At 45.0% G+C, this 16717-nt stretch overlaps 2 protein-coding genes across 8 annotated transcripts; both read right to left on the reverse strand.

Moving 5' to 3' along the window:
* Positions 1-1268: 1268 nt before the first annotated feature.
* Positions 1269-12149, reverse strand: klhl3 (kelch-like family member 3). Of its 7 annotated transcripts, none has more exons than XM_061787805.1 (15): positions 12013-12149; positions 9850-10011; positions 8505-8611; positions 8321-8442; positions 6141-6303; positions 5736-5845; positions 5101-5217; positions 4644-4793; positions 4441-4558; positions 3361-3558; positions 3024-3125; positions 2820-2948; positions 2508-2648; positions 2285-2428; positions 1269-1964 (listed from the first exon to the last, which is right to left on the reverse strand). In XM_061787805.1, the coding sequence occupies exons 1-15, from the start codon at positions 12030-12032 to the stop codon at positions 1936-1938; spliced, it is 1812 nt and encodes a 603-aa protein (XP_061643789.1). In that variant the 5' UTR covers positions 12033-12149; the 3' UTR covers positions 1269-1935. The 7 variants fall into 7 exon arrangements, with proteins under 7 accessions (XP_061643789.1, XP_061643790.1, XP_061643791.1 ...); XM_061787806.1 differs by lacking the exon at positions 12013-12149 and adding an exon at positions 11686-11707; XM_061787807.1 differs by lacking the exon at positions 8505-8611 and having other exon boundaries at positions 8321-8455.
* Positions 12150-13315: 1166 nt separating this feature from the next.
* Positions 13316-15256, reverse strand: LOC133484409 (heterogeneous nuclear ribonucleoprotein A0-like). The gene has a single exon (XM_061786903.1). It carries the CDS (start codon positions 15020-15022, stop codon positions 14084-14086), a length of 939 nt encoding a protein of 312 aa, XP_061642887.1. The 5' UTR covers positions 15023-15256; the 3' UTR covers positions 13316-14083.
* Between the last annotated feature and the right edge of the window lie 1461 nt (positions 15257-16717).

The raw sequence follows: 16717 nt of genomic DNA on the forward strand, positions 1-16717 counted from the left end.
CAAGACTTATGACAGCTGTGTTGTATATTATAGCACACAGTATTATTATGAAGTAATACTGGTCATGGTGAATACACGGTTCTGATTGACTCCGAAAATTCTTCGTAGAAATTCATAGCAGTGTTCCAAGTGAATGCGCAGCACCTTAGCCGTTACATTATACGAGCAAACATGGCAATTTGACACAGTAAGACTTTCTGATAATGAAGTAGCTCATTTAAAACAATAATGAGTGATTTAATCACTTACTTTATTTGGTCGTTCTTCGTACAATACGTGGATTTAGCAGGGGTAGGGTTTCAAGAATTTGGGGGTTTCAAAAGTGCGTTAGGGTTAAAAGAGAGTTTTAGGGCTACAGGGTTAGGGTTTTTAAAAAGGGTTAGTTTTTCCAATTAGGTTTTAAAGAGAGTTTTACGGCTTCAAAACAGGGATAGGCTTTCAAATGAAGGTTTAAAGAATTTAAGGGTTTCAAAGTAGGGTTTTAAAACAGGATTAGGGTTTCAAATTAGAATTTAAAGAGGGTTTTAGGGCTACACAACATGGTTGGGGTTTCAAAAAAGGGTTTGGGTTTCAAATTAAGGTTTAAAGACTGTTGGGGTCTCAAATTACGGTTTCAAAACAGGATTAGGGTTTCAAAACAGGGTTAGGGTTTCAAAGTAGGGTTTTAAAACAGGATTAGGCTTTCACAGAGTTTAAAGAGAGTTTTAGGGCCTCAAAACAGGGTTAGGGTTTTAAAAAAAAGGGTTAGGGTTCCAAAGTAGGGTTTTAATACAGGGTTAGGGTTTCAAAACAGGGTTAGGGTTTCAAAACTGGGTTAGAGTTTCAAATTAAAGTTTAAAGAGTTTTCAGGTTTCAAATTAGGGTTTAAAAAAGAGGGTTGGGGTTTCAAATTAAGGTTTCAATTTTGGGTTAGGGTTTCAATACAGTGTTCGTGTTACATACAATGATCAGAGATTTATGGGTTTGGAGGCAAGCGTCCTCCATCGCAAAAGTCGTCTCAACATCTGGTTTTGCTGTTTATTTGCATCAGCTGCATTATATAAAGAATCAGAGTGATACACAGCTATTTACTCAAATGTCACAAATTCTTTGCCTTTTTTTTTTTTTTTTTAACTGAGAAGTCGGGAAAAAGAAAACTGAAAACGTGTAGGAACCCTACACTGTCCTTTTGTTCAGTAGCTATAGTTTCACTTTCAAATTGAAAAGAGCTTGGCTTGGGGCATTGATACGACAAAATACTGGAATTACAACCGCTAAGAGGAATACAATTAAATGTAAAAATGTTTTTAATCAGTGTCAGTGTAGATTTGAGTATTATTTAAAATCAACTTTTTGACAAAACAATATAAATGCTGTGTAATAACTAAGCAAAGCCTGTCAAACTTTACAGTGCATTTTGACACTTTAAAAAAGTATTTTGCTTTTGTTGCCAGTAAATATACTTATGGATAAAACGAGTACAGCGTACTTTTGGCACATTTGAAACACTATGGATCACCATTTTGTTCATCATCATCATCATCATCAGTGCATCAGTAGTGCGTGACGTCAGCAGTGTTTCTCTTCCTCCCGATTAGCATACAAAACTTCGTTTACATCCTTTTGAATCTTCAAAATACACTTTTACAGATGTCTTATATTCATGGCCCACATAAACAAGAGTGTAAACATGCTGTTGTCGTTGCTGGTGTTGGTCCAGCGAGTGGCGCCCGAGTCGTCTGTCCTGAGAGCTTGAGAACAAACGTGTGCTCGACACCAAAGCGAGTCTCTTTTCATTCTGGAGCGTCCTCCGCAGTGTAAACAGCAACTCAATCCAGATCCGAAACGCTTTCGGGAACGAATCCCGATTGGCTCCTTTTAAGCGGCGGTGACGTTTCGTGTCCGTTCTCTTTTCACCGGCGTCAAACATCAAGACGTTTTGCGCGCCTGCTGCGCTCAGAAAGGTTTGTCGATGACTGCGACGCCTGCGCACGACACAATGAGCAAAAGTTGGGGGGGGGGGAGATGCATGCCGGACCTCAAATTAAAATCAGGTGAAATTTAATCAATTAACACCTTAATTGTAGGTCGAAACAATTGCCAGCTGTGTTGCAAGTTTAAATTCATAAATAAATACGGCACTAACAATAAACAAATAAAAATATGTACTATGTACCAACACTAATAACAATGATTATGAAAATGCAATGCGCCCTCAATAAATGCCCTATTCCTAACAGGGCGAGTGTTTAGAAAGTGCAGAAAGGAGTTGTCCCAGCGACGGCCAATGAAAGTTGCGTCTCACCGGCGTAGCTGCGTCCGTTGCTCATGTTGGTGGGGACGAGGCTCCACTTGTCCACGGCCGCGTCGTAGAACTCCACGGAGGAAAGGTTGCACGAGCCGTCGTCGCCTCCGATCACGTAGAGCAGACCGTTGATGGCGCACACGCCTGAACCGCACACGCAAAAAGACACACATTACTGCGTGCTAATGTTTAGCGTTGCCGTGCGACAAGCGCGTCCTCTGACCGGCGTTGCGGCGGCACATGTTCATGTCACAAACGGGCCTCCACGTGTTGCTGGACGGGTCGTAAACCTCCACGCTCTTCCTCACCAGGGGTCCGTCGTGGCCGCCGGCCGCGTACAGCTGCCCGCCCAGCACCCCCACGCCTGCAAAGACACACGCACGTGCTGAAATCTTCGATTTGACGGTCAAGTAGGATGACATTTTGGGATCCTGGAGATTTCCAAAAACACTCAAATGTATTTTCTGTAGAGTTGCTCTGTGTTCCCTCACCCGGAGCGAGTGGGTGTGAGAGTTTGTGTGTGCGTGTGTCATACCTGCTCCACTGCGTCGTGTGCTCATGTCCGCGACGTAGCCCCACTGATCGGAAGCGGGGTCGTATTCCTCCACCGTGCTGAGACACTGACGGGACGCTCCGTCGTAACCGCCCACAGAGTACAGCTTACCTGAGTCACACACACACACACACAGTGATGAGACGCGGGTAGGTTACATGATCGCGCACACGCACGTACACACACCGTCAATCACGCCGACGCCGACGCTGCTCCGCCGCGTGTTCATGGGCGTCACGTACGTCCACTCGTCACTTTTCGGGTTGTACGCTTCCACTGTGGACAGACCTGCGCGACGACACACACGGACAGGAAGTTGCGCATCAGTCACTACAGTGGACAACTCATTCAAAAGCGGTTTCGTGCGGCTTGACGGGGTTTGGTTGAGGTCAAACGTGCTACTGGCATCCACCGCAGTGACAGATACACAACGCTGACCAAAGACTTTTTTTTTTGGGTGTCGTTATATTGACTGATGTTCAGCTTTAGAAGAAAAACAAGCGAGCGTGCGGCGTGCGCGTACCTATGCTGCCGTTGAAGCCCCCCACGGCGTACAGCAGCCCCCCCAACGTGGCCGCGCCCAGCGTGCTGCGTCTCTCCTGCATGCTGGCCACGGGGCTCCACTGATCCCGCGCGCCGTCGTACACGTCCGCCGTCCGCTCGCGCAGGGAGCTGTTGAAGCCGCCCACCGCGTACACCCGACCTCCGACCGACACCACGCCTGCGCGCGCACATGTATAATATGTTGGAAAATACTGCAATCCGCAGTTTGAACATTAACGATGTGCTCGGATGGGAGCAAATTAAAAGTGTCCTGAAATAATAATGCAAAATATATTGCACATTGATGTGAAATAAATGTTTCAACACAAAACAGTTCTTAATTATTAAATGCAGATGCATAAAACAGAACATTTAAATACAACTGAACTGTACTTAGCAAACTGGATTTAAACCCAAAAAAAAGGGAACAAAAGCTGAAGCCGCTGCAACATTATGCAGTTGGAATATTTAATTCAGTGATTCGCTTTCCACGAGTGGGAGCACAATTTGAGAATCAGTCACATTCTATTTACAAATGAAATGAATTCATTTCCCCCCTCTAAAAATCTACAAAAAAAACCAAAACCCATAATGACAGGAAAAACGCTTATTTATTCAAACAATAAAATATTAGGACATGAAAAAATAACAGTCACGTTTACTATCATTTCATACTCATCTCAGACTCGCATTCAAAATGGCTTACAGATGATTTTATTTTTGAAAACATTTATTGTGATGTGTCCATGCACAACAAGGATTCTTCAAACTCTCACTAACAACCCAGGCTACACTCAGACATCCAACGCTTGTCTCTTGGTCAAGATGTAACGGAGGATAAGGCAACAGATTTCTGTCCATTTTGAGGTTCTTATAATGAAATAAAATGGAAATAACTTTTTGATATTGTCATTATGGAGCGGTGTGTGTGTGTGTAGAATTTCAAGGGGTGGAAAAAAATGTGATCCCTTTTGGAATAAGGCTGTAACATAACAGGAAGTAGAGAGAACTACTTCCCGGATCCCACGTTGTGCGTCGCCACGGTAGCGATAACACGCACCTGCTCGGCAGCGTCTCGACGGCAGCTCGGCGACTCGGTACCATCGATCTTCTTGGATGTCGTAACATTCCACGCTGCGGATGGCTTTGGGAGCCTGGCCGCCCACCACCATCATAACCTGAGCACACGCGCGCACGCACACAGAGTAAGATGACGCGCGCGCACGCACTCATACGCACGAGTCGTGTATCTCGCGGGAGCACCTTGGGGATGCTGACTGGCGTGCGCGGTCGCGTCCTGTCCGTCTTGATGAGGTGTCGCTGGTCGGCGGGAAGCAGGTGGTACTTCATGGCCTCGATGAGGAAGTCCTTGCACGTGTTGTTGTTCTTGATCAGAGCTTCTTCTTCTACTATCTGAAAGGCAAAACGTGGTCAGCGGAGGACGCACGCACGGGTCAAAACAAAAAGATGGTGGATCAGTCAAACAAAAAAAAGGTTGTGTTAGGGTTTGGAACAATGTTTGGAGTTTAAAAATAGGCATTCAAGCCAGGATTTAGAATTTCAAACAAGGGTTAGGGTTTCAAATGAAGGTTGAAAGCCTGGGTTAGGGTTTTAAACGATGGTATCTAGCTCGGGTTAGGGCTTTCGTGACAAGTTTCGGGTTTCAAATCAGGATTAGGATTGGTGAAATGATCAGAGATTTGCGTGTGTTTGAGCGTACCTGCACCAGGTAGTCCCTGGACAGCAGCGGCAGGCGGACGTGCTCCATCAGTTTGGGCATGTGCTCCACACGGGCGCCTTTGTCCTGTTTGATCCACCAGATCATCGCCTCGAACACCTGCCAGCGGGGGGAAAGACCGACCCCCCCAAAAGTCAGAGGCTACAATCGGTGTTCGGGTTTCGAGACGGTTGGTGTATAAAACAAGGTTTAGAGTTTGAAACGAGGGTAAGGGTTTCAAAGCCACAATGATCGTTGAATTAGCAACGTAGAATTTGCTTGAGCTCGTGTTTTTAACAGTTCCTGATTTATATTTACGTTGAAACATTCAACTCTGGCATGTATGGGTAGTTGTGTCTTATCGGTGTTCGAAAGTTATAAAGGGTGTTCTTGGGGAAAAGGAATTCTCCCCTGTGCGATGTGACTGGACCCAAAGAGTTTGCAACCCTCGCTGTCTCGTTTACAATCTGCCGCTCAGCTTTGTTCTTCGAAAGCAGGCGAGCTGCGTGTGAGCGCGGTACGGTGAAATCAAAGTGCAACGCTTCCTTTCATCGTCAGCAGGACTAGTTGAGTTTTATTTGTCATGAGAATTGGGTTTTTTCATCCTCCATTTTGTGTTCTTTGTTTGCGTTCCTGACCTTCTCCTCGGTGGCCACGGTGAGCTTGTCGCTCGAGAAGAGGCTGCAGACCTGCTGCAGGGACAGAGACGCAAACTCCTCACACTGGACCACCTCGGAGAAATGCTGCTCTGTGGGACACGCGCGCACAAAATATTGGTCAATATACAAACTTTTCAATTTACAGACCGCAGTCCAAAACCAGTTTGTAAATCAAGGCTCCGCTGTATACAGCATGGTTATAATCACACTCGATACACTTCTGCGGTGACGTCGCAAAAAAAGTCAAGGGAAAACCTAAACACTTTCGATGTCTCATGAGATTTGCTCAGGTCTCGCGTGGTTCCAAAAGCAAGTCTTTGTTCTGACATTTGTATAAACCTCCACTTGAATGTGCACGCACGCACATTAACAGCAGGCGCTTACCAGCGTACGCGTGCGCCTGCCCGACGAGCTGCGTGCACGCGTGCGTGTCCGCGAAGGCTCGGATGCCCAAGCAGTTGGAAGGATGGAGCTGAGAGTGCAGGAAGTCGCAGCACGCCTGACGCACGTCCATCAGCTGGAGAAGACTGGCGGCTGGCAGCAGAACCTGAACAAAAGAAGCACAAAAACAAAGCGCTCGCTACACGTTTGGGGTTTTTTTTGGGGGGCGCTCCTGTTTTTAAGCGTTTGTATAGCGCGCTGCCGTCACGGCAAAGCATGCTCGCGTCAAGCTGTGAAAGTGACACATAAAACAAAGAATGACTGAGCAGCCACAATTCAAGTATGTCACGATCCAAAGTTTTTGCCCCAAAACTATCACGATAAACGATAATATTGTTGTTGTTGTTGTTGTTGTTTTTTGCCTCTGACATGATGAAAAATAAGGTGAATAAGACTGCTTGCTTGGTCAATCAAAAATACATGTTCAACTGCTGGCAGAATAAAGGGTGACACTGAGGTTGTGCTTAATAAACTGTTCACTTTTCCCTGTTCGTCTTCATCGGTGACGAACGCACGCAACAACTCGGAGAGCGGCGCTGACGTTTGAAAATGACTTCTGCGCGGTGGAGCGAGCTGCTTAGTTCCTGAGCTCGCTAGCTCAAAAGAATAACCGGTGAACTTTCCCACGTGTGTTAATTGTTTAAATGCGGGGCAAGCTGTTCGGCTCCTTCAATCGCTAGCTCATTAGCTCGCAGGCTAGCGCTTCATCTTTCCGGTTAGCTTCCCTTTCTTTAAGTGTCTCTGTTGTGTGAATCTCAACGCCGTCGCCCTGCGTCTCTCTTCTAGGATTTCGCTTAGCAAAAGGAGCGAGATGGGAACGCAAACAACAGCACATTGATGAGCAAACTCCGATTACACCTTAATCGGGGCATGGTAAATAAGGCGGGCATTCACTAAACACATTAGCGGTGGTTGTTCACTCCTGCGGCGTGCGAGGATTTCCTGTCTCTCTCCATGTGCACACTTCCTGGACTAATAATGACAGGAAGCGTACAGGCTGCGAAGACGTGATGGCACGTGTGGACACTGCTGGAATTAATGAGAAGAAAAGACTTGGCTGTGTGTTTTCAGGCTGAGAACGAGAGCCGGCATTTTGGCGAGAAGTTGAACGTTGGGACGTTAGCGACACACAGACGCCGTCACACCTCTGATGCGGATGGCATGCTCCCGCTGAAGGCTGTGGACATTGGCACGATGACTTGAAATACTCTTTCTTCTTAACACAAATACTCAAGTAAAAGTCAAATGCACGCTCCATTGAAGCTACTCTGACAAGTACAATTTCTCCAAAAAGTGAAATTTAGCGCATTCCTACCCACTGATGCTTCTCCTCAGTGGACCTCTGTAAATATGTATAATAAACTCTTCTATTGACTTTTCATGATTTTTTTTTATTATACACGAGAAATGATGGTACACTTGTGGTGAAAACTATCCATAACATCTGCTAATAACACTGACTAAACTTAGCTCCTCCCTACCATAAAAAAATCTTTGTCACTCAGTCGACATCAATCACTTCAACGTACTTCCTTGACACCAATTACTACTTTCCATTTAGACAGGGCTGTGGCACCATCTTGTGGGATCTTAGAGCGTTACAGAAAGAAAACAAAACCCGCGAATAGGTGAGGATTCAGCGAATAACTGACGATAGGTCGCACAGGAAAAAAAAAACACAAACGCAGTGGAACTTGGATCGAGTCTGGAACATGCTAGTTTTGGTACAGTAACAGTTTTTTTTTTGTCAAGCTGTTCGCCTTTGGCAACAGATTTAGAACTAGGAAGCACACAAATTCCTCAAAGCTCACGAAAGCGACTTGCCTACGATGAGTGCTGTACGTCAACAATGACCTGGTACACTGGCTGGTAAGTTTGGATGAAAGTTGAAACTTTCAAACGTTTTTATATTCACCATAACTTTGTACTGTACTGAGCATTTTAGGCCATGAAAAAAATCCTACAAAGCAAAACGTTTGTACTGTACAGTAATACGGGTGCCCATGGCCTCAAAAAAAAAGCCACGTTTTAATGTAACGGACAATCGGCTACATTGGAAGTAAATGAAATTCATTTGTGAATAGCGGCACACAAATAGGAGGGCGTTCGCTGTACTACTTCACCTGTACGTTGTCCTCAGTGACTTCTATCTGAGCCGTGTAGATGTAGTCCACCAGCTTGGTCAGCGTGGGGCCGTCCACCTCGCCGATCTCCACCTGCTGGGCCTTGCTCTCGCTCATGTCGCCTACACACACAGGCTAGCATCGAAGTACACGAACACACACACAGACAAAATGGGGTGAGTACCTGTGAACATGGCGCAGAAATAGGGGCTGGAGGCCGCCAGGACGACGCGGTGCGCGGCCACCGTCACGCTTCCCGCCACCAGCTGGACGTCACACAGCATCTTCTTTCTGATGGCCGCGCAAAATGATAGCGATTAAGAGTTTTGTCTTTGAATGGCGATGCGTCACATATGGCAGCATTCAGAAGGAATCTATAGGACAAACTTGTCTATGAAGGACCCCTGGAAAGGGTCAAAATGACTCTACAATGGTCATTTCAAACCAAATGGGGGAATGGTTGTTTGGGGGTCTCCTGATGCCTCCCAAATTTGATGCCGCTCGGTTAAACCGACTCCGACCTGGAAGAGCTGACTAAAGTTGAGTGTTTTCTGAAGAGTCCTCGTGCAATGACGACAACTGAAATCTTTTGCAATTTAGCATCACTCATGATGTCGAATACACTAGCGACAAGTGGACTTTCAGCCGGCTCCTGTGTATAAAAATCCTCATCCTGCTCGTATTCCAAATGGTAGCTCCCCATTCAGAGGAAGTGCAGGACGTGATCAATGCGTGACAAATGTTCCGGAGTGCTCAATAAAACTTCCTTTTTAGCCAGTTTATGGTTGACAACTTGCTGTAAATGACTCGTATGTGTTGCGAAACATATTAACAATGCAAATACGACTTAACCGACCGCCATCAAATCCTTGCACTCTGACCTTTAAATTTGGCCCCTACGAACCAAAATGTCCGCCTTTGTGTACGTTGTCGGTCGGGCATGGTTGTTTCTTTTGACTTATTTTGAAGTCTGCTTGTTATAGACGTGCCTCCCAAATTTCAAGCTAAATTGGTGGCCAACCAAAATAGCAGACTTCCTGTGTCTTTTCAGGCATTGTTTTTTTCGAGACTTTTGCGCGTCAACTTGTGATGGACATGTCTACCGCATTTCCTGTTGCTTCGTGAAACTGGCTTCGTGGGCTACACGTTGAAATTCACATCAATGTCCAAAATCCGAAAGTTTGAATCCTGAATCCTTCCTGTGTCTTTCCGGCCGGGCTTGACCTTTTGAGGCCATTTTTTTTTTAGGGGTCTACTCACGCTAGACATGCCTACTAAATTTCAAGTTAAGAAGGGAAACTGGCTCCAGGGGTCAAACTCTTGAGTTCGCACGAATGGCAACAATTCCCTAAAATGGCCGCTTGGATATCCTGTGTCTTTCCAGGCATTGAAGCTTGAGACTTTTTTTTGTTGACAAGAGAAAGTGGCTTCAGGGGCTGAATTTTCAAATGAGCTTGCATGAGCAAAATGCTCCTAAAATGGAGACTTGGAACCCAAAGGCTGACACCGAAAAAAAAACAACAACTTACCCTCTGAGGTCGTTCATGAGCTGGAAGGCTTTCCTCATATGCGCGTGGTTGAAGGTCAGCATTGCGCCATTTGCCGCCATGGACTCCTCCTCTCCTTCGGGCTCGGCCTGGTACGGGGGACGTGATGGGACCTCCGCACTGGCGACGCATGACACGACGGGTCTGGAACCAAGTTAGAGTTACTCTTTCCGCAGATCCCGATCGTGGGTGTTGATTTACCCAACTGCAAATGGGCTCGAGACATTTTTGGGTCCGGTCCCTTTTAAGAAGGGTCTGTTCCAACTACAGGGGGATGACACTCCTCAGCCTCCCTGGTGAGGTCTATTCGGGGGTGCTGGAGAGGAGGGTCCGACGGGAAGTTGAATCTCAGATCGAAAAGGAGCAGTGTGGTTTTCGTCCCGGCCGCGGAACAGCGGACCAGTTCTACACCTTCGGCAGGGTCCTCCAGGGTGCGCGGGAGTTCGCCCAACCAGTCCGCATGTGTTTTGTGGACTTGGAGAAGACGTTCGACCGCGTCCCTCGGGCGGTCCCTGCGAAAGCTACTGCCCGCGCCACCCGACCTCGGATAAGCGGTAGAAAATGGATGGACGGACATTTTTGGGTACCGTATGATGTTAGCGGCTGTCAAGTGAACGTGGCGCTTGCGAGAAAAGTTCAAGGTCGTGGACACACTACATTTTGGAGCTACCAGATTTCCTGTTGGCTTTTTTTAAAGCATGGCTTCTTGGTACTATTTTGTGAGCGTAGCTACTCATGATAGACAAGCCTACAAAATGTCATGTTGCTAAAGGGCTGATTTGTTTTGTTTTGTTTTTATTCTTTCGAAGGGCCAAAATGGCAGTAAAATGGTTGCTTCGAACCTAAATGGTCGACTTCCTGTATCTTTTCACATACGGCTTCTTGAGATTTATGTGTGTGTGTGTGTGTGAGCCTATTCACGATAGACATGCCCACCAAATTTCATATTGCAAAGTGAAACTGTCGTCTCGTGCTGAACTTTTGAAAATGTGAGTCCATGGCCAAAATAGCACTAAAATGGCTGCTTCAAACCAGCCTTCCTTAGCCTACAGCATAATGACCTAAACAGTGGTTCGCAACTGTTGTCACCCTGGGACCCGCATTTGCCAACTTTTTGCAAAGTTAATACCATACATATTTTTTTGTTGTAGAGTATATTATATTTTTTTAACGGCGTTTCAAAAGATTTTGCTGTACCGCCCAAAGCATATCGATGACGTCCGCCAGCCAGAGGCTGAGCTGCACCGTATTTGTTCACATTGTAAACTAGTGGGCTCGAGCACAACGAAGTAACATTTCTTGTCGTTTTACGACTATGTTTCGTGTGGGAAACTCGGTACGACGCCTCTGTACACTACTGCAGCATTCAGAATAGGAATACATGCTTTTTTTTTTTTTTTTTTTACTACCTATCCGCAACTCACCCAAAATGCGTCAGCGACCCACTTTTGGGCCCAGACCCACTAGTTGAGAATCACTGGCCTCAATCATTTTTAACTTATTGTCACAATATCAATAAAAAAAATACCAATACCAGAATCAATATTGTTTGTGAGACCCATTTGCTTTCATTGAGAGATCAGAATGGTCCCACCTCTGCATCAACTTGAGCCAGGAAAACCCCTCTTACCTTTGACAATGAAAGCGCTTGGTCACATTGGTTTTCATTGAACATTACCCCTTTTGTCAACACTGAACGAGACACTTTTTTTCATTCCAAAAACAGCGAGAAAAAGCAACAAAGAATTTTGAATCCGTGGCGGATTTTTGAGTCAAGTTGACCGGCGTTAGCATGTAGCATATTTAACTTTTATTTACCTAGCAGAAACTGTTGTAGGCCTTTTAGTGGAGGGCAGGTGAAAGCACAGAGCAACATTATGAGGTGACGTGTCCACATTTTTTTTTTTTAAAGTGAAGTTTATTGAGCAATTTAGTACGTTAGCTTACATCAACATCAACCCAAAATTTAAAAAAAATGCTAGCTTATTAGCTGGAAGATGGGGGCTCGTACGCAAAACAGGAAGCGCGTTTTGCTTGAAACTGTTGACATTTAATTTAAGGACGTGATGTGGGTGGTATTTCGAAAGATATATATATATATATAAATATTTAAAAGTATAGTGGGGAAATATGGTTAGAACTCACCCCGGCGGCACATCGTCCATCCTGGCGGAGTAGCGCAAACGCACCACAGGCGCCCACGGACTCAAAGATCGTCTATTCAGAAACTGAAACCACTCTGTCCACCGTTAGTTTTTTTTTTTAGCTGGAATCAGATTAAATATAATAAGATGAATTGGCTAAGTGAATCATATTTAATTGGTTAATTAAAACTACATAAATTGTACTAAGATCATCTCAAATGAAATTAATAATGAAATTTACCCCGAATTACATAAATTAACTAAAACCACAGTAATTGTGCTAAGTGAGAAGTACAGTACCTATATGATTGACAGTGATATCAGTTTAATATTTTTTCCCAATTTGACTATTGCGTATGAGAGACATAATTTGTCACTAATTTTCTATTTTTAATAAATACCACCTTAAAATTTACTCTATTTCAATTATTTACATGCTGTTCAAATGTTTGCATTTCAAAATGCCTGTATGGATGAGAAATATATTTTGTACGATTTTCTTGACAAATTAAGCACTCCACCTACAAGGGGTAGTTTGTGCCTTAATACTGTCCATTAATTTATTAAATGGTGAACTATGAAATGTAATTGTTTACCTATTTAACAGTTGTCAGTACTGATTTGTCAGTGATTGTCATTTGTATTATATTTTTATTTCAAATAGTTTGTATTAAATTGTCATGTAAATATTTGTACTTTGTTTTTCTTCCAATTCAAACTCATGCAAATACTGTAGGTATTAATTATTGACATTTGTAATGCTTTGACCTTTTTTTTTTTTTATAAATCATTGACTAGTTGAATATTTTAATGTTTTCACTTAATGGATTTTCACATTTTGAGATTGCAGCATATTGAAAAGTAAAATTTTTCTATTTCTATTCAAACAAATATCCTACTTTTAAATACTGGACAGCATTATTTGTTTCAGTTTTAATGAAACTATTTTAACTGAGCTGGTATTTTTAATGACTTCCTTTGTTGGTGCCGCCCAATTTAAAATTTGTTTTAAAAATGTTCCTACCAATTAAAACATGCATCTGTGATTTTAAAGGGACATTTGCATTTATAGATTTCTTTTAGTGACAATTAAAGCCTCTTATTGAGGCTGCATTTTGCTACAAACTCAAACTAAACCAACCTAGTAACCTTAGCAAGCTAAGCACCAACCCGGTTATAGGGTTTACTGTCCCACTTGTCTCATAAGAAAATTACAAAAAAAAAAAAAAAAAAACCCGCAACACCTACATGGAAATTAACCACCAAAAGGATTTTAGTGTGAGGGAGGCCACTCGACTAACATCCAGATGTCTTGCTTTTAATGCAAAAGTGAGAGAAAACGAAGGGACGCAAAATACACAATATTTTATAAAAAAAAAAAAACAGTACCCACCAAAAGACTATTTTAGACTGGCTGGGAGGGTTTGCGTTAAACCAACATTCACCACCTTGTCTCAAAATGGCGGCTGGCAACGAAACCGATGCTGCCCCCTGGGTGGCACTCATGGAAATGCACCATGTAAAAAGAAAAACATTTAAAGAAAGACCATATTGTTTGTTTTCTGAACATTAAAAACTTTAATAAAACAGAACGTAGGTGTGCTGAACAGGATTTCAAACCAGTTTTAATCTAAACAAACAAATCAAAAAAAAAAAAAAAAAAAAAAAGGAAAAAAAACGTCTGCTTTTTGTCACGCGCCAACAAGTTGACTTCAAACCCTGAGAGAAAACTCAGGATCGAAACAAAAACAAAATATTGACGCGAGAAAAGCAGTGACAACAGTGTCCGTAAGCAGAAAGCGAATGGCATTTTTCCCCCCCCCCCATCAACAATTCACAATTCTGAAGTAGTAGTAGTAGTAGAGTCCGTAAGGAGGAATAAGAGGGACAGATGGAGGGTGTAAAGGGGGGTGATTCATTCATTCGACGGGGGGGGGGGGGGATGGTGGACACTTCTCCCTTCCTCAATAGAGCAACGAGACCCCCCTCCCGATTGTGTGTTTTCAAGTTCTCTGGAATCCCGGACAGCCGCCCTCCCCCCTCCCGTGGCCGTATCAAAAAATTGGAGGGAACTAATAGCCGCCTCCGTAGCCGCCTCGACCGTAGCCGCCTCTGCTGTAAGGGGCCGCGCTCCGGAAGGAAGAGTAGTTGCCCCCCTTCATGGCGCCGTAGCTGGAGTGCTGCTGTCCGTAGCCCTCCCCGAAGTCCCCGTTGCTATACCCGCCAGCCATGCCGCTGTCGTACTCTTCGTAGCCGCCGCCGCCGCCGTAGCCTCCACTCGCGTAGCCGCTGGCTCCGTAACCGCCGCAGCCTCCCGCACCGTAGCCGCCCGCCCCGTAGCCTCCAGCCCCGTAGCTGCTCGCCCCGTAGCCGCCTGCCCCGTAGCCGCCGCCGGCGCCTCCGCCTCTTCCTCCGCCGTAACTCGACATGCTTCTACCGCGACCCCGGCCGCCTCTACCGCCACCGCCTCCGCCGGACATCTCCTGCTTGCTCATGGCCTTCTTCACCTCCACCTTGGAGCCGCTGATAGTGTGGAACTTGGTGAGCGCCGCCTTGGAGGCCGACTCGCCGTCCTCGAAGAAGACAAAGCCGAAGCCGCGCTTCCTGCCTGTCAGCTTGTCGGTGATAATCTCGGCCTTCTCCACCGCGCCGAACTGGGAGAAGTAGTCGCTGAGGTTCTCGGGTTCCAGGTGGTCCTTGACGCCGCCGACGAAGATCTTCTTGACGTTGGACGATACGTCCGGGTTGCTGGCGTCCTCCCGGGCCACGGCCCACTTGAGCTCCACGTTGCGGCCGTCAACGACATGTGGCTTGGACGCCATTGCTGCGTCGGCCTCCTCCGGCGTCGCGTAGGTTATGAAGCCGAAGCAGCGGGAGCGGCCCACCGCCTGGTTTATGACCACCACGCAGTCGTTAAGCGCGCCGAATTGCTGGAAATGTCCGCGGAGGCCATCGTCCGTCGTCTCCACGTTCAGGCCGCCGACAAAAAGCTTGGTAAGTTTGGACGACATGACTGGATTTGAGCTGAGGAAGGTGCGACACACCGTCCCTCTCCTTCTTCAATGAGCGACGGACGGGGCGGACCGTTTGACTCGCCGCCTTTCATAAAACGTTGCGGGCGCCGATTGGTCAGCTTGAAAACAGGCGCCGCCTCCGGTCGCGCCGACGGGCCAATCAGGTTAAGTGCTACTTCGCTCGGCGTCGGAAATTCTATAATCAAGGAGGGAAAGAGTCTTCGAAGTGCTACTTTCGCTTTTTACTAAACGAGTTGCAAGTGTTAAAATTACCTTTGAGGACGTTTACACCACACAAATCTGGTGTTTGTAAACTATAGCAATAATTTATGGTTGAATTTAATTTCATGCTCATTTAGTATTGACGTTCATATTGCACGTGCATCAAAGTGGTATTTGAAAGTAACCAACCGTCCAGTCTAGGTCAGTTTCACCACTTATTTTCTTAGCATTGGTTTTAGTCTTGAGCCTAGATCTTTAATGAAACTCGTTACATACAGCTGGTGCAACTGGACTTTGACGCAACTACTGTTCCCAGATTTCATTTCCCTAATTATGTTCTTCCCCCCCCCTGTCTGTGGATGGCAATACACTAACACATACAAAGACTAAGGACTAAGGTTTTATATTGTAAGATGCCACTTATGAAACTAAGAAAAAATGGATTTAAAACATCTCATTTCATGAACCACTGGTAACAACAGAGCAAAACCCCTCCCAATATAAATAATTGACATAAGGATATTGTATTGATAATACTTTATTTATAAAATTTAAAAAAAAGTCAGTATCAAAACAGGGATTCAGAAAGGATGTCAGCGCCACAATCCTGCAAAAGAGGGGGGGGGGCAACATGAATAAAGATTTTAGTCAAAACACATACAGCATTGCCACATCAATGTCTTAATTTATATTTTTTCCATTTAAAAATAAAGTTTATTAAAAATGTCTTTGATCCACTTTGCATTTGGGGTAACTTCAAAGCACCACTTTTAGACTGAATAGTCCCGAGTGGAGAAGAGACTTCACCTGGAGAGAGAACGCACCAAGCACCTTGCCAGTCGGTCCCCACACCAGCACATTTGAGGCGACTTCTCCTTAGCCCAGGTTCCCATTGAAACCTGAAGGGAGGGGGCGGGTGGGATGAAAGAGAAATTGGGTGAGATTGTGCACAAATTGACATTTCGTCGGAGGAGACACCAGAAAGCCACCACTTGGTTGCCATAGTTAATTAAAAATGGTGGAACAACATTCGGTTCCCCTCCTCCCAAGTCATTTAGAAGCGAATTAAGTCCCCCCACCCGCCCCAATGGCTTTTTACATAAGGATTAGCTCGGATTAAAGATAATATAAAATGCTTCCATACATGGTTGACCAACACAGAGATAAGACAGGTTGATTTTACATACCTAGTTGGCTGGATGTGGATATCCTAAAGAGATATTTCAGACTCCTATCACAACCGACCCCAGGTAATCAACCGGGTCCTGACGTAGCCTACAAACAAACTGCTACGGCTATTTTGGCTGGGATAGCCTACTGGAATACGAGTAAGAACACCTAAATGTAGGGATAATCAACAGGAATGAGCAAAAAAGATAAAAATGCGTCCACATAAGATTATAGTCAGATATGCGAGAGAGTTCATATATCACACTTAAATAACATGGTCAAACCCTACATAGCCTACAT

Source organism: Phyllopteryx taeniolatus, chromosome 10 (assembly GCF_024500385.1).
Source record: "Phyllopteryx taeniolatus isolate TA_2022b chromosome 10, UOR_Ptae_1.2, whole genome shotgun sequence".
In the NCBI taxonomy this organism is placed as follows: domain Eukaryota; kingdom Metazoa; phylum Chordata; class Actinopteri; order Syngnathiformes; family Syngnathidae; genus Phyllopteryx; species Phyllopteryx taeniolatus.

Coding starts and splice junctions, on each gene's coding strand:
- klhl3 (XM_061787805.1), bottom strand. CDS start 12,032: ATGGACGATGTGCCGCCGGG. Junction 10,012..12,012: donor ATGGACGATGTGCCGCCGGG/GTGAGTTCTAAC, acceptor ACTTGGTTCCAG/ACCCGTCGTGTCATGCGTCG. Junction 6,304..8,320: donor TCACTGAGGACAACGTACAG/GTGAAGTAGTAC, acceptor TCTTTTGTTCAG/GTTCTGCTGCCAGCCGCCAG.
- LOC133484409 (XM_061786903.1), bottom strand. CDS start 15,022: ATGTCGTCCAAACTTACCAAGCTTTTTGTCGGCGGCCTGAACGTGGAG.